The 23845-nt window shown below is 43.5% G+C and overlaps 1 protein-coding gene across 1 annotated transcript; it reads right to left on the reverse strand.

Moving 5' to 3' along the window:
- Window positions 1-21711: 21711 nt before the first annotated feature.
- Window positions 21712-23121, reverse strand: LOC145807198 (uncharacterized). The gene is made up of 2 exons (XM_082905141.1): window positions 22414-23121; window positions 21712-22278 (listed from the first exon to the last, which is right to left on the reverse strand). The coding sequence occupies exons 1-2, from the start codon at window positions 23119-23121 to the stop codon at window positions 21712-21714; spliced, it is 1275 nt and encodes a 424-aa protein (XP_082761267.1).
- Between the last annotated feature and the right edge of the window lie 724 nt (window positions 23122-23845).

Genomic DNA, 23845 nt, shown 5'->3' on the forward strand with positions numbered 1-23845 from the left:
GAATTCAACCAACAAACAAAAGGCCTCGTGGCCAACATAGTAAAAGACTTCTAGTCTAGAACAATCTCTCAGTCATGTACCTAAAATTTTTTTAACACGTGGAATGAGAACAAAGCCCAGTAGAGATTCCAAAGATCCTAAACAATAACAACATATAGCTAAAAATGATTATGCATGCTCCACATCAAGATATATATATATATATAATGTGACGTTTTTTTATCAAAGATATACTTACATAAGTACGGTTTCCTTTAAAAATCCTACTTTGTTCATTTTAGAAACATCAACTTTTTCTCTTAACAACCACTGTTTCAAATTAAAAGATTTAGACAAGCACTAACCATAACTCTCAATTCAAACCCAACACTGTCCTCAAAATACATACACAAACACAGACCTCTTAACTCATACATAACCCGTGGTCAAGTCACGTACAAGACAACTCACATAACATAGGTTTATTAGTTTTAAACCATTACCAATCTGCCGACACTACAACCTAGTGAATCCTCTCAAGTCCATGTATATGCCAGTGGTCATTACTGTGCACCACCTAAACTCATGACCATCGCCAAGCGTCACCAAAACCCATGGCCATCGCTAAGCACCACATAACTCGTGACCATCGTTGAGCGTCACTGTGACCATTGTTAAGGATCACCAAACCCTGTGGCCATTGTTGAGCGCCATCAATCCTGTGGTCAATATGAGTACTACTACAAACTAGTGCACTATAAGAAGATATACTCTGCCAGAGGCCATCGCTAAGCACCACCTAACCAACACCAACCCAACACAACCATACAGGACCCAGATTCACCCTAACCATTCAATTAAAACTAAGTCATTTTTAATCACATCGAATGCACCAAATGCATTAACCAACAGTTACAAGATGTGCTCCACGCACCTCCATTCAACAAAGGGTTTTCAATCCTCATCAAAACATTTCAAAGTAATATGATGTGAGTTATTACAATTACAACACCATTCTCTCTAACGATTACCACTTACTCAACAACAATATAATAAATCAAATTATATTCACAACAAATCCCAATTCTCTATTTATTCCCCAATCTCATCTCAATGACACAATACTCATAACTAGATAGATAACATATACTACCAACAACCGACGCACAACAGATAGATAAACTTAATTATCAACAACCCAATCATCCTACATTACACAATCCAACACATAACACTTAAGCATAGCATCTACTAAGAAACAAACAATACCATTTTCCACCAATTTCTAAGGGCAGAACTCTAAGATGCCGATAACATAATCCAGAAGCATAAAGATAAAAACGTGCATCTCCTACGTACCAATCCATTCCCACTCTTATAAAAAGTGGTAATCAATCACACTTTGTTCTGAAAACCAGTCATCACTATTCCAAATCCCTAACATACACAACACTTTCCAACACCGAATATCATTAATCATGAACCCTTAATTTGAACATAATTGAATATAACCCAAAGACACACAATGTCAACCATATCTTTTAACAATACAAAATTCTTAAATTAAATACCAAGCCTTCCAACTCCACATCCTAAATATGCTCCTACAGCCTAAAATCAACCATAAACATAAAACAAAAACCCACAAGTCACCACAAGAATTCACATTTTTGGCGACCAATTTTAGCGACTAAAATTAATTTAGTCGCCAAAACTCATACCTTTGGCGACTAAAATTGGTATTGGTTGCCATTGGTTCAAAAATTAGCTACTAAATTTTTTTAGTCATTGTAAATTACTTATTGGTGACTAAAAAACAAATTAGTCGCTAAAAACTATCGTAATAGGCGACTAATGAACATTTTAGTCGGCATTAGTTTTTTTTTTGGCTACTAAATTTTTTTTAGTCACCGTAAACTCATTTTTGCCTACTAAAAATATGTAGTCGGTAAAAATCTTGCAAAATGTTTGGTACTTATGTTTGGCGACCAATCTTTTGTCGGTAAATATTTATTTTCAACGACGAAAAAAAATTTTTAGTTGTCGTATAAAAATATGTGCCTACTAAAATAGTTTAGTCGCCAAATAATTAAACATTATTTTACTTTTACCTTTGGCTACAAAAATTTTGGTAGGCAAAGGTTACTTTTAGTGACTAAATTGATTTTGTCGCCAATAAAACCAAAAAAATTTGGTGGGAATATTAAATAGTACCGCGTATTTTGAAGCTATCTTTCATTTTGTTTATTTATTTTTTTATTTCTCTGTATGTGTTGAATACAACAAAGGAAACACTCTAGTCTCTTGCTCTCACTCTCGTTGACAACCCATCAGTCATCTCCTCTCATCGACTAACCATCGGCCACCGTTGCTCAGAGCCCCCGAACCACCACAGGTACAACGTCTGACACCCATTGAATTTGATTCAGGTTTCTCTCTCTCTCTCTCTCTCTCTCTCTCTCTTCGTCTCTCTTCCTTCTTCTATTTCCCTATTTGAGCTTGATTTGTGAGTTTCATTTATGGGAAACGAGTAAATGGGTTATGATTTTTGTTCTACATTTAGGGTTTTTTTTTGTTTTGATGCAGAGGCTTTCAATATATCTGAAACAATTTTTATTTTGTAAACAAATCAAACCGTTGGGTTGAATCAAATGAATTTGTCAAAATTTAGGTTGTAAACAGGTTTGGCAATGGTTGTCTTCCCCATTCGACCCATCCCATAGACCAGAAATACGCCAACATCAGTTGAGCCATCTTGTAACCATACGTTAATGTTCTTCGCTTCATAATGTATACCAACTGGATAGGGGCAACACTCTATTTTTGTTTGATTCAATTTATTCCCAATGTTTTGAACAATTTTCTGGTTAAACTGTGAGTCAAACCTACAGATTCAAAACAAAACAGAAAACAAAGTACAGTGAGCATGTGTTGAGTTGAAATATAGATGATCTGTAGATTTCACATGAAAATGCATTACAGAATCATGGTCTTTAATTTTGCACCATCACGACTACAATTAAGTTCATGCCATCAATATCACATTACCCCTAAAATTAACAAGGTATTGTGTGCATGCTTGTGCGTGTGTGTGGTCATGAATAGGTTAAGTTCAAGCACCTTAACAAAATTGAAATCTTATTTAGTTTTTGTAGAAACATACTGTAGACACCCCATTTTTGACCGTCCTCAAGACTTGGACATCACCATTTGAACACTCGGTGATTATCCTTGTTTGTGTTCGTTTGGAGTTCCCGGAGGTCTCGGCTCGCGCGCCTTGCCTCAGGATCTCCGAACTTGACTGTTTAGTGTCTGGTTTTACACCAAACACTTGTGTTTTGCCTTTGAGAGGTAGGGTAGGGCTTGTAGACCATCCCCACCCACCACCGGCAGTGGCTAGAGGCCACCGGCTGGTTTTTGCTTCCATCGGCACTTTTTATTGTCGGCCGGCACTTTTTGTTGCCGGTCAGCACTATTTAGTGCCGGTCGGCACTCCTTTTGGCCAAGGTGGCATTTTTGGCCGGCCGACTACTGTACATCTGCTTTTGCAGATATTTTAAGACAACTGTCTTGCTTTTGCTCCCCTCCATACACGTGTATGGAGGGATCTCCCTCTTATGAAGCTTGTCTTGTAAGCTTTACAAGACAAAGGCTTCTATATAGAGAGGGGCTCTCTCTTGTTGCTAAGGTTAGAGACTTGAGACACTTGAGAGAGCTTAGACAGCCATTGTTAGGGTTTGAGTTCTAGGGTTAGGGTTTGATACACCTTATCTCTCTCTTTTTCCCTCTTGTGTGTGTTTTAGTGTGTTTAGTCCATACTATTGCACACAAACACCTAGTGTTTCACCTTCACTTAGCTACTGAGGTTCTAAGGGACTGATTTTGAATTTTTGGTGTTGGATTCAAGCCAAGGGAGGCCATTGGAGCACCATTGTTGAAGGGGTCATCAAGGGTAAGAAACTAACACCTTTATTCCCCATTTTTGCATTGATTTTATACCTATCTTAGAGCTATTTTAGTGCTTATTGTATAACACAAAAAAGTTCTGTTTTTAGGCCCTCTTGATTGTTTATTAAGTGTGTTTTGTGGTTTGAGGGTGTTTAACCCCTCTTAGGCCTTGAAAGGCCTCATTTTGTGCTATTTTGTGCTAGTTTCGGGACTTTGGTGTTTGGGCCTCTTCACCACTGAAATCTTGAGGGATTTCAGTGGTGGAGTTGGTGCCTTGAAGTCTCTAAAGGGAGAGGGCCACCCCCTCTCCTTGTTGTCCTTGAAAAGGGCATGTTTTGGCCTCTAAAGGGAGCCTATGTTTGAGTGTGTGTTGAGCATGTATAGGCTGTTTTTCATGCTTATAAATCCATAATATAACATGATTTTAAATTGGTTTTGATACTCCATGCATGCTTAGCATAGTTGCCATGTAATGCCCTGTGATTCCTTAACATGTCTTAGGTCGTGTGCCTTTGTTTCTAGCAAGTTTTAGGCTTACATATGTGAAGATTTTGTGCTTATCTTGACATGTTTTAGGTCTGTCCATAAGTGTTTGGGTTGATTTTAGCATGCTTAGTATAGCCACTTTGCATTCCGGCTTGTTGGCCTTAAGTAAGTGCATGTATAGCATGACATCTTTGCATTAATTTGGTGATTTGGGGCCATCCACCATGTCATTTCAGTCCTATTTGCATGCCTATAGGTTTACCTTGGATGCATCTTTAATGCCTCATAAGCTTGTGTAGCAATGCTCCTTGCTTTGGCACTTGTGCATGCCTTTGTTTTTGAGCCATTTGGATGCCATCTAAGTGATCCTTAGGCCTTGTATTAATGTGCTAAAACTCTGTTTTTGGTCAATAAGTTCATGCCATGTTTGGTCTTGCTAAGTGTAGTTCAATACTCCATTGGTTTGCTTTGAGCACTTAGGCCATTTGTTGCATGCTTGGCTTGATTTATTGCTTGGTTGGGCATCATTTTATAGCATGATTTTAGAGCTCATGTTGCATGCTAATCGTCCATGAAATCTCTTGTCAAGTGTGCTTGAATGTTGCTTGCTTAATGCTTGAGGTTTGGACCATAACATGTGTATGTGTGCATGTGTGTTTAGCCTCCATTTTCGAGCATTTTGGCTACTGTTTTGGGCCTCATTAGAGCTGCCCAAGTCTTGTATAAGTCCATCTTTGCATCCATTTGCATGGTCCCATGTTTGCTTGTATGCTTGCATAAGCTTGTTGCCATGTCATGATGCATCCTTAGCTTGCATGCTTAGGTTGCATTGCATCTTGCATGCATGCCTTGTTCCTTGACTTGATGATAGGAATTGGGCCTTGGTTTGTTTGATTGGTTTGCATTTCATTTGACATGAAAGTTGCACACTTGGTCACTTGGGCCATCATGCATGGAAATGCGTGATTGGTGGTCCGAGAATCGAGACACATGCCCCTTTGAGTCATTACCATGATAAGGGACATGGTTGGTGCATATATGCCTTGAATTGTGCTGCCATGCTTTGCCTTGCCCTCTGTTGCTGTCATTTGCAGATTCTGCAGGAACACTCTGCCAACCGGCAGTGTAAAGTGCCGACCGGCAATCATTTCTCTGCCGACAGCTTCACTTTGTGCCGGTGGCCACATCCCACTGCCGGTGGCAATTCCATGCAGCCGGTGATGTCTCTCAGCATCCAGAAAAGCAGTCCTGAGGTTTTGGCAACCTCCAGAGGAGTGAAGGAAGGAAAACAGAGGCAGCCCACGCATGGCGGTGCATTTTCCGAGGCGATTTACTATTTTCTTAGTTTAATTAAATTTGCTTAGTTGATTAGGCAATTTGTAATATTTAATTAGCTTGCGTAGTTAATTAATTTGTAATATTTATTTGGTCCCTCCAAGTGAGGGCAAATCTGTAATAAGTGTGTGTGGGTGGTGTGTATGTCTTCCAATCCCCACTTCTTTCTTCCCTTTTATTTACCTGCTTATGATGGTAGATTAGGGCATCTTTAAAATTAGCATACCTTATGCTATGCATGCGTGCATCCATACATTTGTATTACATACATTAGGCTCGGTACATCACTCTAACTGCATCTGTACTTCAATTCACAAATTGAATATGTGGTAGTTGATCGCATTTCACATGCCATGTTTAGGGTTAGCCGAGCCTGCCTAGATTGCATTTTTGCATGTGATGCATTAGCCATTTTTAACATGAACCAGGACATGCATGTTTGCTGACTAGTTTACTGTTTTGGCACGGAGTACGATGTAAGTATTTATGCTTTAGCATACTGCATGTGTGTGAGTGTTGCCATGACAGTATGCCTGCCATGCGGCTAAGTGCTTATGTGTTAAAATGTTTTAATGCCTGTGGGTGGAGGTTGGATTGTCTGGATTGGAAAAACTCGTTGAAATCCGTATTTTAGCCTACTTACGAGTAGCAAATTCCAAAGCACTTTTTCAAAACCGAACGGATATGCAATGCTTATTTCCAAATTAGGCAATCTAGTCTATATTTGTTTGCTGCGCGCATAACATAGTCATTCTAGGCTAATAAATGGAATAAGAACACGTAATGTTTTCAAAATCGGATATCATGGTTAGTAGAGGCCGGTCTTCGGACCGGGCGAAAGGGGGTGCTCATAGCTGACCTTCCCCGATCGTACCCAAGCTCCCGAGCCGAGACAACTCCGGTGATGACGGACATGTGGCCTTCGGCACCGAGTCAGGGTTTCCTAAATTCTCCCATTAAAAAATATTTAGGTGGCGACTCTGCATCTGGCAAAGCAGTCCATGTTTGGCACTACTTTTTCAAAAATCTGTTTCTAAAAACGATTTGCCAGATTTGGACTCTTTGGTTCAGATTAAGAACCGCGACAACAAAATCGCGAGTCCGAACTGTAGTAGCATAAGGCCCCCCTCCGTGGGCGCGTCTACACATACTCAAGAAGTGATTATTCACAATAAATTTTTATTGAAAAAAGTACATCTGGTATAGTTTACATTGGATGGGGTTCTAGGAGAGGTAGAATGGGTATAAACCTAACCCATAGGTTTAAACCCACGAACTCAAGGTTAGTAGGCCAAATTTTAATCACAGGACTAGTGACCCCCTGTCATTCAAAATAAATATTTAATAATGTTCAAGGATATACAAAATATAGTGCCAAACAAGCTTACATCAACTAGGGAACAACTACATCTTTCTACTGCTATAATTTTCATATTTCTAGGAGACATATGCACTAGAATTTAGGGGAGACACAAGTCCTAATTTGAGGGCATCACATTTCACATATGATGTATTGTGCAGCCCAAGAAGTTTATGCATGTGCACAACCCATGATGTGGTTCTTTCATATGTCCCTGGCGCAGGCATTTCTCCAACCTTTATTTATTCTCAAGAGGCAATGCTTCATACATCACACACATTGGGATGGGATATTACATTCTTCAAGTGATTATTTGTGCAGGATGGTAGGGCTTTCTTTGGTGTTCTTTTTACTGCAAATCAGATTGTTTGTTTGGATATTGAAGAATCATCAACTGCACACAAATTTGAGTTCATTTTTTATACCGTATCCTTAAGGTGTCATTTCAAGACTTGTGCTCTCAGGTTGCAAAAGTTTCTTGTTACTTCAGATTAGATTCTTTGTTTGGATATTAAAGAATCATCAATTGTGCAAAAATTAAAGTTCATTGTTTATTACATACCTTTAAGGTATTAATTCAAAACTTATGCTCCCAAGTTGTGAAAGTAAGATTTTAATGGAGTAATTTTTTGTGTCCCTCTCATTTTTAAAGAGGTTGTATTTGTGTTCCTTGGGGCATCATTGTGTTCCCATGTTTGGCATCTTTTTGTATATCTTTATCATGTCGACTTCTTACTCTCAAGCTATGAGAGGTTGCTTCCTTCGTTTCCAACAGAAGTGTATTGAGCTCTATGACATATTAGCACTATTTAACTTGGATAGTAAAAGTTTATCACCCATACCCACAATATATATAGACATAAGCATATGAATTTATATAATTTAATTAAACATATAGCATTTGACACTGCAGATTAAGGGAAAATAATTCATGCAACCAACCCCACTTGATTGGGACATAAGCCTTAGTTTGCTTTGGTTTGATTTGGTTCATAAACATATGGATATGTATTGATTTGGAAGAATTTAAGGGTGTGTCAAAGCATATGACACACAATTCAATGACTGACTTGAAGTGTTGTTTGATAACTTAAAAACTGAAAGTTAAGTACTGAAAACTAAATACTGAATGATAATAAAGGCAAAATTGGTGAAATAATGTTATTTTTATAATATTCACTAAAGTGATAGACATTTTAATTTTTATTAAATAATACAACTAAGATACATCATTATGTGTGGTTTTTTTTATAATAAATTTTGTTTGTATTTTCTTTATACTCCTACTTCACCCAAATTGTCATCTTTTATGGCCATCCTCAAAAGTCCTAGTTAATCTTTGCTTGACTTGTAGGGTTCAAAAGATGGACAAGAGTTGGATGATGATACGTGATAGGTTGAAAAGTAAAGAGTACCAACAAGGTGTTAAGTCATTTATTCACTTTGCTACGAAGGACTTAGGCCCACACCATGACATTCGTTGTCCGTGTGTCAATTGCTTGAATGGAACAAAACATAGTTGACAAGTTGTATGGCTGCACTAGATTCGAAGAGGAATCGCGTGTTCTTATAGAACTTGGGGGCACCATGGGGAACATGTTCCATTCTGTCATGATCCAGCCTAGTGTGTCAAACGATGCTGGTGAAAGAGATGGAGCTGCAATTTTTGACATTGCCGATAATTTGGGTGAGTTGCCTACTACGTTGGAAGAGATTTACATGAGTGAATTAAAATATGAGTACTCTTAATCTTCACATAGGACTTGTGACAATTGACGGAACATAATTCGGACCCGTTGGTAGAGAGTTAGAGTCGAATACGTCCAAAACTTAGTCGAAAAAGGGCGTTTCGGGGGCAAAAATTCAAAACAGCCCCTGAACGACCGTGTGGCTCACACGGATACCTTTGCTAAGAAAAATAGGACTTGTGAGAACTAACGGAACGTAATTCGGACCCATAGGTTGGGAGTTAGAGCCGAAAACACCCTAAACTTAGTCGAAAAAGGGCATTTCAGGGGCGAAAATTCAAAACAGCGCCCAAACCACCGTGTGGCTCACACGTTCCCCCATGAAAAATAAGATTGTGAAAACTAATGGAATGTAATCCAGACCCGTAGGTTGGGAGTCTGAGCTGAATACGCCCTAAACTTAGTCGAAAAAAGGCGTCTCAGGAGCGAAATTCAAAACAGCCCCGAACGACCATGTGTCTCACACATATAGCTTCACCATGACAAATAGGACTTGTGAGAACTGAATGGAATGAAATCCGAACCCATAGGTTAGGAGTTACAGTCGAATATGCCCTAAACTTAATCGAAAAATGACGTTTTGGGAGAAAAAATTCAAAACAGGCACTGAACGACCGTGTGTCTCACATGAATAGCTTCTCCATGACAAATAGGACTTGTGAGAATTGACGGAACGTAATTCGGACCCGTAGGTTGGGAGTTAGAGTTGAATTCGCCCTAAACTTAGTCAAAAAAGGGCATTTCGGGGCCGAAAATTCAAAACATCCCCTAGACAACCGTGTGTCACACGGATAGCTTTGCCATGACAAATAGGACTTGTGAGAACTGACAGGACGAAATTCGAACCCGTAGGTTGGGAGTTAGAGCCGAATACGCCCTAAACTTAGTTAAAACAGCCCCCGAACTACCGTGTGGCTCACACGGATAGCTTCGCCATGACAAATAGGACTCGTGAGAACTGACGGAACGTAATTCAGACCTGTAGGTTGGGAGTTAGAGCCGAATACGCCCTAAACTTAGTCTAAAAAGGGCGTTTCGGGGGCGAAATTTTAAAACAGCCCCCGAACAACTGTGTGTCTCACAAGGATAGCTTCTCCATGACAACAGGACTTCTGAGAATTGACGGAACATAATTCAGACCCGTCGGTTGGGAGTTAGAGCCGAATACGCCCTAAACTTAGTCGAAAAAGGGTGTTTCGGCAGTAAAAATTTAAAACAACCCCCGAACCACTATGTGGCTCACATGGACAATTCCTCCATGACAAATAGCACTTGTGAGAATTAATAGAATGTAATCCGGGCCCGTACATTAGGAGTTAGAGCCGTCCTAAACTTAGTTGAAAAAGGGCGTTTCGAGGGTAAAAATTCAAAACAGCCACCAAACGATCGTGTGTCTCACACAGATAGCTTCGCCATGACAAATAGGACTTGTGAGAACTGACAGAACGAAATTCAGACACGTAGGTTGGGAGTTAGAGCCGAATACGCCCTAAACTTAGTCGAAAAGGGGCATTTCAGGGGCGAAAATCCAAAACAGCCCCCAAACGACCATGTGGCTCACACGGATAGCTTTTCCATGACAAATAAGACTTGTGAGAACTGACAGAACGTAATTCGAACTCATAGGTTGGGAGTTAGAGCGGTATACGCCCTAAACTTAATCGAAATAGGGCGTTTCTGGGGCGAAAATTGAAAATAGCCCCCGAACGGCCATGTGTCTCATACAGATAGCTTTGCCTTGAAAAATAGGACTTGTGACAACTGACAAAATGAAATTCGGACCCGTAGGCTGGGAGTTAGAGCCGAATACGCCCTAAACTTGGTCGAAAAGGGACGTTTCGGGGGCAAAAATTCAAAACAGTCTCCGAACAACTCTGTGGCTCACATGGATAGCTTCACCATGACAAATATGAATTGTGAGAACTAACGGAACGTAATTCGGACCCGTAGGTTGGGAGTTAGAGTCGAATACGACCTAAACTTAGTCGAAAAAGGGTGTTTCGGGGTGAAAATTCAAAACAGCCCCCGAACGACCATGTGTCTCACACGGATAGCTTCGCCATGAAAAATAGGACTTATGAGAATTGACAGAACGTAATTCGGACCTGTAGGTTGGGAGTTAGAGCCGAATACGGCCTAAACTTAGTCGAAAAAGGGCGTTTCGGGGTCAGAAATTCAAAACAGCCCCCGAACCACCGTGTGGCTCAGACAGACAGTTCTTCCATGACAAATAGGACTTGGAAGAACTGACGAAATGTAATTTCTGGGGGCGAAAATTCATGACAGCCCCCGAATATGCCTTACACTTAGTCGAAAAATTCACAACACTTAGTTAAAAAAGAAAAAATTTTGTTAAAATAACATCTATATATTCTAATAATTGCCTTTATATATTTATAGAACGAAAAAATTACATATTACATTGTTTGTGCAGTTGGTTGGAATAAATATTGCATGATACATATATATATATATATACTTTCTTTTATTTCCAAGAAGACATTTCTTGATTGTTCTACCTTAAATGCATGTGAAAACATGTTCCATATGGCTGACTGAATTGATATTTTGTAAGCAATTCTAATGTTTCGTTTTTTTATTTTTCTTTGTAGATGGCTTTGTTGTGTGGACTTGTGGATAATCCATATTGGTGTTTGGAGAAGAATTTTCACTTTTGCGTAGAACTAATATAATACTTTTGTCGTCCTCAGCTTTTGTGCAGTTCATTATTACTGATACAGAAAACTTTTGGCAATCGACAGATAATGATTGTCGTAGTACATATATCACCTTCTGTCGTGGTACATATATACCATTTGTCGGCGTACATATAAGACGTTTTGTCATGGTCCATAGAAAACTTTTGTCGTGGTACATATATATCACCTTTTGTTGTGGTACAGATTACGATAATAATTTGTACCATGCCAAATGGTAATTTCGCTTGGTAGTAAATGTATTTTTTGTATACGACAAGCTTTGATTTTTGTATGATATATTTTGTATGGAATTATTATTTTAGTTTGGACAATAGTTGATTTGTATGGACTTTGATATTTAATGTTATTTATTTTTGGTATATGGATGCAGATTGTAGAATGATTGATGGTATGTATCATTTTGTTTATATACGTATTACAGGTTGCATTGTATATAGATAAGTTGTGGAGGAATTATAATTTCGCGATAAAACATAGTATCATGTTTTTGGCGACTAAACAATTAGTAGCTAAAAAGAAATTGGGAAAAGACATTTGGCGATTAAAAGTTTTGTAGCAAAAAAATATATATATATATATATATTTGGCGACTAAAAGTTTAGTAGCCAAAAGAAAATCAAATATTTAGCGACTAAAATATTTTGTAATTGAAAACAAAAAACTAAAGTATAAAAACACTTTTGCTTACTAAAATTTTTGTAGCAAAAAATGTAGAACTTTAGGCGACCAAATATTTAGTAGCCAAAAGATGAACTCTTTGCTGACTAAACATTTAGTAGCCAAAGATGGAGACTTTCGGCTACTAAATTTTTAGTAGTTAAAAAAGAACTCTTTGCCGACTAAAATTTTAGTAGCTAAAAAGGTGGGACTTTAGGTGACTAAAAGTTTGGTCGTCGAAAATGGTCTAATTTAATTTAATGTCCAACCTTTTGGCGACTAAAATAATTACCTTTACCGATAATTTTTTGGCGACTACTTTTGCGACCAAATAATTTAGTCGCTAAAACCATTCAGCGACTAAAAATTAACTTTTAGCGACTAAAAATTTCGTCGCCAATAGTGAAAATTCTTGTAGTGAGTTTAAACCCAAACCAACCCACATGCTTTAACAAAATCAAACATGGAAACTCTACTTCTAATGCAATGAAAAGTACCACACATCTGTGGAATCCCTACCTCTTGAAGCGAAGATGATACCATGCAAAAATCACTAGCGATGGAATCATGATTCGCTTAAATTAAATTGAAGCCATCATGACCCTCTACATTTTGGTCTATGGAACTAGGGGTAGGAGATCACTCAAAATAGATGAAACTCAAGGCCAAAGAGCTTGGGAGTTCAACCATAGTGGATGGAAGAGAGAAAGGGGAGAAAAGATCTAAAAAAATGATTTTTTTAGTGCACTGATGACTTATATAATCTCCCCATCACGGGCGTGATGAAACACACCGCAAGCGCGACCAACTAACATCCCAGGTCACAGACGTGACCAACTCCCTTGCGGATGCGATCCTTTTATTCACGGCCTGACACCGCGGCCCCAAGTGGGCAACTCACTCACCCCCGGCGAATAGACCTGAAGGCTACATTTGGTCGTAGCCTAGTCACGACCAATCGTGGATGAGACCTCCACTCTACCAACTTGCGGGCGCAACCACACTAGTCGCGGGTGTGGCCATGCTAACGCAATAGATTCTAGGTTGCTTCTAGAAGCCAACCCAAGTTGTCCCAAGGTCTAACTCAGCAAGATATGGTCAAAGTCAACTAGGACAACACGTGTCCCATCCAAAAACAAACTGGGTCTGATTTTCTGGCCCTGGGCCATTACAACTCTCCTTCATCACCCAGCTCTTTCTTTCTTTCTTTTTCTCTTCTCAGCCGTATGATAAGTATGGGAGTGTGTATATGTGTTCAACAAGTGGAGAGGATTGGTATATTTATAAAAAATACAAATAAAAAAGAGATAACAAGATTATTTTGTCCTTGGTTCCAATTCAATTGAATAGTTCTTCGATTTAGTTTGAATATAATGCAATGAGGAATAATTAGAACCTTAATTATGTACTTAATTATGATCTAGTTGGGCTTAGATATAATTTAATTCATTCTAGTTACAAGTACAGGCATATATATATATATATATATCAATATATTCAATCAATACCATTTGTACAAATCTTTTTTCATGATTTTAGGGATTGCGTTTCATTTGTACACCCTATTTGTAGCCTAAGAAGGGGTGGTCGGCCATGATTGTGATCTTATGAAGATTACGTGTACAATTTGATATTTATTTGAAAATACTTTGTACAATTTGTTAAATAAGTCGAAAGGTACAAGCACACACGCATGCACACACACACACACACACACACACACACACATATAATGGAATTATCTTGGTGTCAATTTTTAATTCAATTAAAATGTATGGGCTAAAGACTTAATTTATGAATTGGAACATTTATTTAAGTGTAGTATTTAGTTAAATAAGGATTTGAGAGTTCAATTCAGTTAAAGCTTTTTTGTTTCAAATTAAACAGTAAATTAGAATGAGAACTAGAAACCAAGGATTTTGAGTAGTAAATTTATAATTAGGGGGTTTGTATGGTGGCGAAATATCCTCTGCTTTCCGTACTCCTTGTACTCCAAGCTTCTCTTGACGGCGTCTACCTGGTAACACAAAAAAGGTGAGCTGCCCGGCGGTGGTGTGCCGGATAGACGCTCCGATGATCAAGTCAGTCCACTTGAGGAAGGAGAAGACAGATAGAGAGAGAGTATTTTCTTTTTGGGGGAGAAGTTGCGTACCTCTAACGTTCGTCCTCCTCCCTATTTCAAGGCTGGCCATGCAGCCTCAAGATTGTGCGCGCACTACCTCTGCTGTCCTTCCCAAGACAGGTGGCAGTGCTCGCCTCTCACCACCTTACGCGTGTACAGGCTTAGTCCTCCCACCAGTATACGCAGAACTGTCTAACGGTATTGAGGCATGTGTGGAGCAGATGTGCTCTCCCTCGTGCCATTGGCCCAGGTGGCACACCTGATCGCAGTACCACGACCGGCCTATCTCCCGCGAAGAACTATCACTACAGGCACTCAACCGCGCTATGCCCCACTGGACTGCTCCTTGGCAAAGGGGCAGAGGGGTTATGCTCATGGGCCGGGCTGGTATTGACCGGTCTATCGCGGCACACCGGTCGCAAGGCATGCCGGCCTCTGTCTGTTCTACCCTCATCCGAGGTTATTTGGAATTTGCCCATCTCGGCTAACCGGTCAGAGACGCGCCATCCCTCAGTTGCCCATAGTTTAGCCCGAGCTACCCATAGCCCGGTCTCGCCACTTGGCTGTGTGCCCTGCCGAAGGTTTGCTAGTCGCAGCTCGGCCAGGCTTAGTTCACGCCCGGTCAGCCGATCTTTTTGACCGAGCAAAACAGACCCACCGGCCCTCTTGATAGAGGAAATAGCACGGCGCCGTGAGGTCTGTCCCGACCCGCCCTATCTTAGCTCAGCCGTACTAACGACGCAAATCTCCCCTCTCAATTGCCCCTTAATCCCATCCGAGTCATCGTGATTGGGATTATCTCCGTGACCGAGCCAACGGTTAGTGAATCGCATCCTTTCCTGGCCGAGCATGGTTGGGGCGATATTTGTCGCTGAGCTATATCATTTGGTTAGTCATTTCTACTGCAGTCTTGTCAAGTGTTGTATCATCGTACTGATAGCCGCGTTTCCAGTGCCATGTGGCTCTACGCCACTGGGTCGTACAGCCAATTGCTCTACACGCGCAAAATTCAAATGGCGCAGCCGTTTGGGGTTCCTTCCCCTCTCTTTTGTATTCCAACGAAGGGCCTAAAACCCTTCACTTTTCACCTTCTCTTCCACACAAACCCTAAACCTCCCAAACCTTCGAACCCCCAAGACCACTGCCATTGCTGTTTCTGTGCTACATCCTCCATCTCAAATCCTTTCGAAGGCCACAATCGAGCTCTCGAGGTTGTGGTCACCCTCGCATCTGTCCCCCTGGTAAGTCACACTACCCCCCCTTGTATCTTTTGCTTCTACTTCTCAAGATTTTTCATACATGTTCTTCATCTCCGTGCCACTCTGCATCATATTTTTATTTATTTTTGTTTTGTAACCACCAGTGCCCCCTTTCTTTGCTTAGAACCTGCATATCCTAGGGCAAATGGGAACCTTGAGAATGAAAGGGGGCCTCTGAACCCCCCGTTCCTCCCTGGTTCAAACGAGTTCGCCCCACTTCTGGGATGAATAGTTGAAATCTGGGTAGAACCGAGCTAAACGCTCATTTAGATCCATAGGTAGAGCTATAGCCGAGCAAAAGCTGGTTTGTGGCTTCTTACCGAGGTCACAACCGAGCTGAATACTTTAATTAGACCGGTAAATAGGAACGCACCGAGCTGAATACCCTAGCCGAGCTGAATGCTCCATTAGATTTGCAAATAGGAATGAACCGAGCTAGGAAATCGACAAAGTGGTCTAGCCGAGGTAGGGGTCGAACCGGCCAAATACTAGTGACCCTTTCATTGAGCTAGTTGCAATAAGAGCCGGGCAATTTTTGCCGTGCTAATCCTTGGAAATTATTTTTAATAATGCAGAACACACTAGGACCGTCCAGGCCAGCCCAGAACCATCATTGGTGGAGCTTAAGGTCCGAGCAAATACACCATCCTTTTTGACCGAGATAGTCAATAAACCAAATAAAACCGAGATAAATGGGAAAGTACCGATTTATGGTCAGCTCGCCCGGCGCGATGGCGGAGTTTCGAAGGGAGTACAATATCCCAGATGACGTCATCTTAGAGCTCGCCCAAAAGGGAGACACCCCTTGGGGGGACCTAGACCGGTGCCCCTTTACCGTCGTATCAATAGTAGAGGGAGGGCTCCGCTTCCCGGTTCAACCCTTGATCTGTGAGTTTTTGAGGCAGACAAGGCTTTGTCCGACCCAAGTTTCAAATAACACTTACAAAATAATAAACGGGGTCGCCGAACTGAACCGGAGGCTCGGTCTCAATCTCGGTTTGGCTGAAATTTTCCATCAGTATAGTCTTAGTAAAAATAAGAGTGGGTTTTGCTGGTACCTCAAAGTGAAGAAGGGCCGAGCAAAGCTAATAAAGGGCAACCCAGACAAGGAGACCAACGACGATGACTTCTTGTGGGTATCCGGTCGCTATGAGGACACCGAGGCACCCATACCGGGATGGTATATTAGAAAGGATTTTGGTAGTGCCGGTGAGTCGCTCGGCTGACCGCGCTATTTTCTTTTTGCATCAATTACTTTCCATGCCGATCTAACAGTTGTCTTCTTTTTGCAGATAAGCACCTAGCAGCAGACTACTACCGGGCCAACCAAGAGGCCATCAGAGTCCTACTGTGCCATCCTGCCGAGGAAAGGGAGGCTTCGAAATTGCTCGGCTTCGAACAGACCTACCACTACACTGCGCCGCGCAAGAGCCGGGTTACCGATTTTCTGCGTGCGCCAACCCCAGATTCGGATCCAAACCTACCACCGATCAGGCTTATTCCACTCACTGCCGAGCAAGAAATGGCAAAAATCAAGGCCATCAAGTCCATGATCACCGGGGAAGAAGACGAGTCCCAAAGACTAGAGGCAACCGGGGGGACATCCTCCACACCCGCCGTGCAGCAAGAAGGGGCAGTACTGGCGCTTGCCAGCGAGCAACCGGCTGGTCGGTCCAAGAAGCGGCTGAGGAAAGAGCAAACCGGGCTGCGTTTAGCCGATGAGGACTCTACCAATGGTGTCTCCACCGAGCTCGGGGACCAGGCCGAGCAACCACAGACCGGCAAGTCCAAGGGCCCAGCCACCCCCCCGGTCTAGGCGCCCGAGTTCAAATACCAGGGCCGAGCAGTTTCTTCTGTGGACTCCGTCTACGCGGACAAGGACTACTCGCTTGGTTTCAATTTGACCAAGGGGTTAATCTTGCCCGCTGATATGAAAAAACACGATGAGCTTTCCGACCTCAAGGTCCTCCGCTCGGTGGCGAAATCCATAGTGCTGGTAAGTTCTCCATTCTTTACGTCAAACTGTTTGCTCGGCTTTTGCGCGGTTTTTTGAATACTGATGATCTCTCACTTGTTTTCAGGCCGCGCAAAAGAACTATTTGGCTCACGACCGAATGATCAAAGTGCGGCAGAGCCTGTGGGATGCCATAGCGGAGAATAAGGCACAAAAGACCGAGATAGCGAAGCTTAAAGCTGCGCAGGAAGCAGTTGAGGCCGAGCGAGATATCTTGAGGCAAAAGGTTGACCGAGCTAACGAGGACAAACTTTGGGCCGTGAAGTCAACGAAGGCTCGGTATCTCCCCGAGCTGAGGAAACTATGCAATGCGCACAAAGCTGAGAAGGACAAGGCCGTTGATGATGCAGAAGACCGGGGATACGCGCAGGGCGAGAAGACCTACGAACGGCAGGTCCAAGCGACCAAGGACATCTTTTTCCAGTGCGGCTGGAAAGCTGCCGTGGAAAAAGTTGGTCTTGGTCAGGATTCTGACATGTTCATCAATCCGCCTGCTGCCTATATCCCGATCTATATGCAGGCGTACTCCAAGGCCACCCAAAACCGGCTCATCGTGGATGCAAGGAAAGAGGCCGAGGAAAAAGCCGTCGCCGCGAAACAAGCCGAGCAAAATCCTCTCGAAGCATCTCCAGATGCAGAGAAAGAGGCTGATCGGGATGTTGCCGTGGTGGAAGGCACTGACGATAACGTCGAAGAAAACCTGCCCGAGCATAATGTGGAGGAGGCCGAGAAAACTGTGCAAGTCGCCGAACAAACGGTTGACGTAGAGTTGGATTGACCCCTTTTTTTTTTTTTTTAATGTACCCGGGCTATGCCCCCCGTCTTGTACTTAAATTCCCTTTATCAATGAAAATTTTTGACTTTTTGCTCGCTCATCTCCTATTTCTGTTCGGTTTGCGCCTGCATGGATTCCTTGATTCAATTGTTGAAAATTCACAACTACCAGGCCGGCTGTGTCGTACAGTTTGTCGAGCTAAAATCAGCTCAAACATTTTCTAGTAGTTCGGTTCCATGAGCTCTCAAATGAACTAATATTTTAACTCGTCCGAACAAAATCTGCTCGGCCTTCATTCGTTTGTAAATTTCATGCGATTTCGACGTGACCGAGCAAAATCAGCTCGCCTTTTAAGTTGGGTAAGCCGCCAACATTTCTTTTAGGCCGAGCAAATTCAGCTCGGCTTCTTATTGGTTGGACAAAACCCCAACACTCCGAATCCTGCCGAGCAAACTCCGCTCGTTTTCCATATTGGGCAAGACACCAATACGTCCACTGGGCCGAGCAAAATCAGCTCGGTCCTCACACTGGGCAAAACACCAATGTTTTAGTTGAGTTGGTCATGATGCCAACACTTCAACCGGGCGAGCAAAACCAGCTCGGCCCTAATGCGAATGGGGCCATAACGCCAACTACATCGTTGGACAATGCACCAACTGTTTGTGCGGTCTGCATTAATTCCGGCGAGAGGAAATCAGTCCGGTCCCATTCAGGTCGGTCTCTTGCCCCTGGTATTCATAATTTGCGTCCTTGCGAATCCATTGTACAAAGACGTAATTCCAAACAACAAGAGGGCTATTTTTCATTACAAAAGCATCGCTATCCTTTACAAATCAAGTGCCAAAAGGCTAAAGGTCTAAAAAAGCTAAACAACACAAGCAAATTACATCTTAAAAGTAAAAGACCTTAAGGTTGGCCGTATTCCATGGTCTGGGGACAGCCTTGCCATCTATATCTTCCAGATTGTACGCCCCTTTACCGGCAAGACCAATCACCTTGTATGGTCCTTCCCAATTTGCACCAAGCTTTCCTTCGCCAGGGACCACTGTGTTGCCAAGCACCTTTCTTAATACCCAGTCCCCAATCTTGAACATCCTGGGGTGCACAGCCTTGTTGTACTTTTTGGAGAGTTCTTGTTGATAAGCTGCTATGTGGATCAATGCTCGCTCCCTCCTTTCTTCAGCAAGGTCCAACTCCAATGCCACCGCTTCACTATTCAGATCTGGCTGGAAACCTTCAGAGCGGATGGTTGGCATGCCAATTTCCAGCGAGATGACGGCCTCCATGCCGTAAGCCAAAGCAAAAGGTGTTTCCCCGGTTGACCGCCTTGGCGTAGTGCGGTATGCCCAGAGCACATTAGGGAGTTCTTCAGTCCACTTGCCCTTAGCCTTCTCAAGTCGCTTCTTCAGCCCGTCCAGGATGGTCTTGTTTGAGGCCTCTGCTTGACCATTTGACTGAGGATAGGCCGGCGTCGAATTGTAGAACTCGATCTTCAACTCTTCGCAAAATCCGCGAAAGAGTTTACCATCAAATTGAGCGCCGTTATCCGAGATGAGGGCCTTGGGTATACTGAAACGGGTGATCACGTTTTGCCATACAAACTTCTTCACGTCCTTTTCCCTTATGGTCGCTAGTGGCTCGGCCTCAACCCACTTGGTGAAATAGTCGGTGGCGGCGATGAAGAACTTACGGTTTCCTGGTGCAGCTGGGAGTGGCCCAACAATATCCAACCCCCAAAGTGTGAACGGCCAAGGACTTGTGAAGGGGAGCAAATCTCTAGCCAGTTGGTGGATCTGGTGGGCGAACTTCTAACACTTCTCGCACCTGCGAACATATTTTTGCGCATCTGCCTGCATGCGCAGCCACCAATAACCGTGAGAAATTACTCGGTAAGCCAAGGATCTGCCCCCAGTATGGCTGCCACAAATGCCCTCATGTATCTCATAGAGGAAAGCCTCCACCTTGGTGGGGTGGACACATTTCAAATACGGGCCGGTGAAAGATTTCTTGTACAAGGCCCCGGACGGGGAGAGCCAAAACCGCTCTGACTTTGCCCGGATCTTGTGTGCCACCTTCTTTTCTTCTGGTAGAATTCTATCTTTCAGGAAGGCGATGATAGGATCCATCCAAGAAGGGCCCAAGTCGGTGTAGAGTACCTCGGCTGATTCTGGTTCCTCAATGCTTGGCCAGGGTAAAAATTCTATCATCAAGGGGTTAGGAAAAGCTGTCTGAGCAGAAGCAAGTCCGGCCAATTCATCAGCCGCGCTGTTTTCCTCGCGGTCGATTTGTTCCAACCTTATTGCAGCGAACTTCTTGATCTCTGCGCGTACCAGCGCCTGATACTTGGCCATTCTTTCGTCCTTTGCCTCATACTCCCTTGAGACCTGATTGACCACCAACTTGGAATCACTAAATACCATAAGGGCTGTGGCTTTCATTCTCAGCGCGCTTCTTAGTCCGGCAAGGAGAGCTTCATACTCAGCCTCGTTGTTAGATGCTGGAAAGCCGAGTGTAATTGCCTGCTCGATGATCAGCCCGTCTGGCGAGTTCAGCACGATGCCCAACCCGGCCCCATGTCTGTTGGACGCCCCATCAACGAAGAGCTTCCACATCTCGCCAATAAACAGCTTCCAACAATCAGAGGGGTTCTGGGAGCTCCTCATTTCCAAGTCTTTGATCGGTTCATTCTGGTCCCTTTTCTTGTCTTGGTTGGGTTCATCATCGTCAGACTTTGTTAGTCCGGTCGTGCTCGTCCCTTTTCCTACTTGCGGACCAATACTTGTTTCTGTTGCCAGAACCATGGGTTGTGCTAAATCCGCACCAACCAAATCAACCGGGCATACTGGATGCATCCCAGGGGCAAATTCCGTCATAAAGTCGGCAAGTGCTTGAGCCTTGATTGCGGTGCGCGGTCGGAACTTGATGTCATATTGTCCTAATTCCACGGCCCATTTCAAAATTCTCCCAGTGAAGTCTGCCTTTTCAAAAAGCACTTTAAGCGGGAACTCGGTTAACACAACTATTGTATGGGCATGAAAATAGTGTGCCAGCTTTCTTGACGTCATCATTAGGGCCAGTGCCAATTTCTCTAAGGGCAGATATCTCGTTTTGGCTGGGAGAAGAGTCTTGCTTACATAGAAGATCGGTAGGTACTGGATGCCTTCAGCACGCACCAATACCGCGCTGACTGCGTGTTGAGAGACAGCCAAGTAAAGGTACAACTCCTCACCTGGCTGAGGTGTGACCAAAATAAGGGCTGAGGAGAGATATGCTTTCAGGTCTACTAGTGCGCGGTCGCACTCGTCGTCCTAGAAGAACTTGGACTTCAGAGTTTTAAAGAAGGGCCTGCAACGATCAGAAGACCGACTGATAAATCTGTTCAACGCGGCTGCCATCCCGGCAAGATGTTGCATGTCTTTCATGGAGTTGGGACGCTCCAGGTCTTGTATGGCCTTGATCTGTGATGGGTCAGCTTCAATCCCTCGATTTGTGAGCAGAAAACCCAGAAACTTGCCGGTGCCAACTCCGAAGGCGCACTTTGTGGCGTTCAAACGAAGCTTGTGGAGCTTAAGTATGGCGAACATCTCTGCAAGGTCGGCGAGGTGTTGAGACTTCTCCTTACTCTTCACCACCATGTCGTCGATATAGGCCTCCATTGTTCGGCCCAGAAGAGGAGCGAACATCTTCATTACCATCCTCTGAAACGTCGCCCCGGCGTTCTTTAGTCCAAACGGCATGACTTTGTAGCAATATAAGCCTCTGGGGGTTGTGAACGACGTGATCTCTCTATCCGGTTTGTACATGGCTATCTGGTGGTAGCCGCGATATGCGTCCAAGAAGCTAAACCTCTGATGGCCAGCGATTAAGTCCACCAGCTGGTCAATTCGTGGGAAGGGAAAGCTATCCTTGGGGCAAGCTCGGTTGACAGTCTTGTAGTCAACGCAGACTCGCCACTTGTCGTTCTTCTTCGGAACAACCACCGTGTTGGATATCCACCGAGGGTACTGTACCTCCTCTATGGCCCTAGCTTCCAACAAATTCTTTACTTTTTCTGCGACCACTTCAGCATGGTGCAAGGCTGAGCAGCGCGTCCTTTGAATGACTGGCCGTGCATTAGGGAAGACATTCAACTGATGACAAATGAAGCTCGGGTCGATGCCAGGCATGTCGTAAGGCATCCAGGAAAAGGCCTCCAAATTGGAAACCAAGAAGTTGACATAATCCATCCGCTCGGCGCTAGACAAGTATGATCCCAAGAGGAAGAATTTAGTTGGATTGTTCTCGTCAATGCGCACTTCTACCAAATCTTCGACCGACTTTTCCTCGGCCTTTCTTCCTACGTCTTCAAGGACCTCTTTACCCTCGGGCCCCTCAATCATTTGGACAAACCCTTTGGCCGCTCGGCTGCCATTTACCGTAACAAAGCATTGTTTCGCCATCACCTGGTCCCCCCAAACTTCCTCTATTTGTCCGCTTGGTGCCGAAAAGCGCATGACTTGGTGGAAGGTCGAAGCAACTGCTTGCATGGCGTGCAGCCAACCCCTGCCTAAGATCAAGTTGTAAGTTGATGGAACTTTAAGCACCCAGAACTCTACTTGCTTTACGACCGATCCCGCTTTGACCGGCAAAATAATCTTTCCGATTGGCCATTCTGGCTGCGAGTTGAAGCTGACCAAAGGGGACGTTGCGGGGGCCAAGTCCTTGTCCTCCAACTTCATTACGTGTCATAATACATAATTTCTACCTAACTCCCCTGGTCGATCAAGATTCTCTTGATGTCAAAGTCTTTGATGCGAAGAGTGACTACTAAAGCATCATTGTGCGGCATCTGAACTCTTTTCAAGTCCTTGGTTGAGAATGAAAGGATATCCCTTTCTTCGGTCGTTCCCTTCTTCACAGCGGGCTGAACAGAGAGCACTTCCCTCATGTGCTCGGCCTTCTTGATCATCCCTCTCAGCTCGCAAACCCTGGCCGGTTCAACGATACCGTGGATGACGTTGATTACACCTTGCGGGGGCGCCTCTAGGGCGGCCAGGCCGTTTGGCTTGGCTTGGTCCGCTGGCGTGGCCTTGATGCCCCCATCTATGTATTGGTCAAGATGCCCCACCGCCACCAACTCCTCTAAGTGTTGTTTGAGCGGCAAGCAGTCCTCTGTTCGGTGCCCCCGTTCTTCATGAAAGGTGCAGCGATATTTTGAATTGAAGCCCCTCTGCGCACTCCCCAACTTGGCCGGCCAACGGGCGAAGGGTTCACCTCGAATCTCGCTCAAAATGCGGTAGATGGGGATTTTAAATACCATGGTGATCCCAGTCAACACCTTCAATTTTCTTTTGGCATCCTCCGCTGCATCACGGGGAGGGTCAGCCCCGTCGTTTCGGCGGCCCTTGTTTCTGTCATCACGGTTTGAACCATGGCGCTTGTCTTTCGACCGGTTGTTTGGGC

The sequence above is a fragment of the Camellia sinensis genome, chromosome 14 (assembly GCF_055761805.1).
Source record: "Camellia sinensis isolate YWXY chromosome 14, ASM5576180v1, whole genome shotgun sequence".
Classification (NCBI taxonomy): Eukaryota; Viridiplantae; Streptophyta; class Magnoliopsida; order Ericales; family Theaceae; genus Camellia; species Camellia sinensis.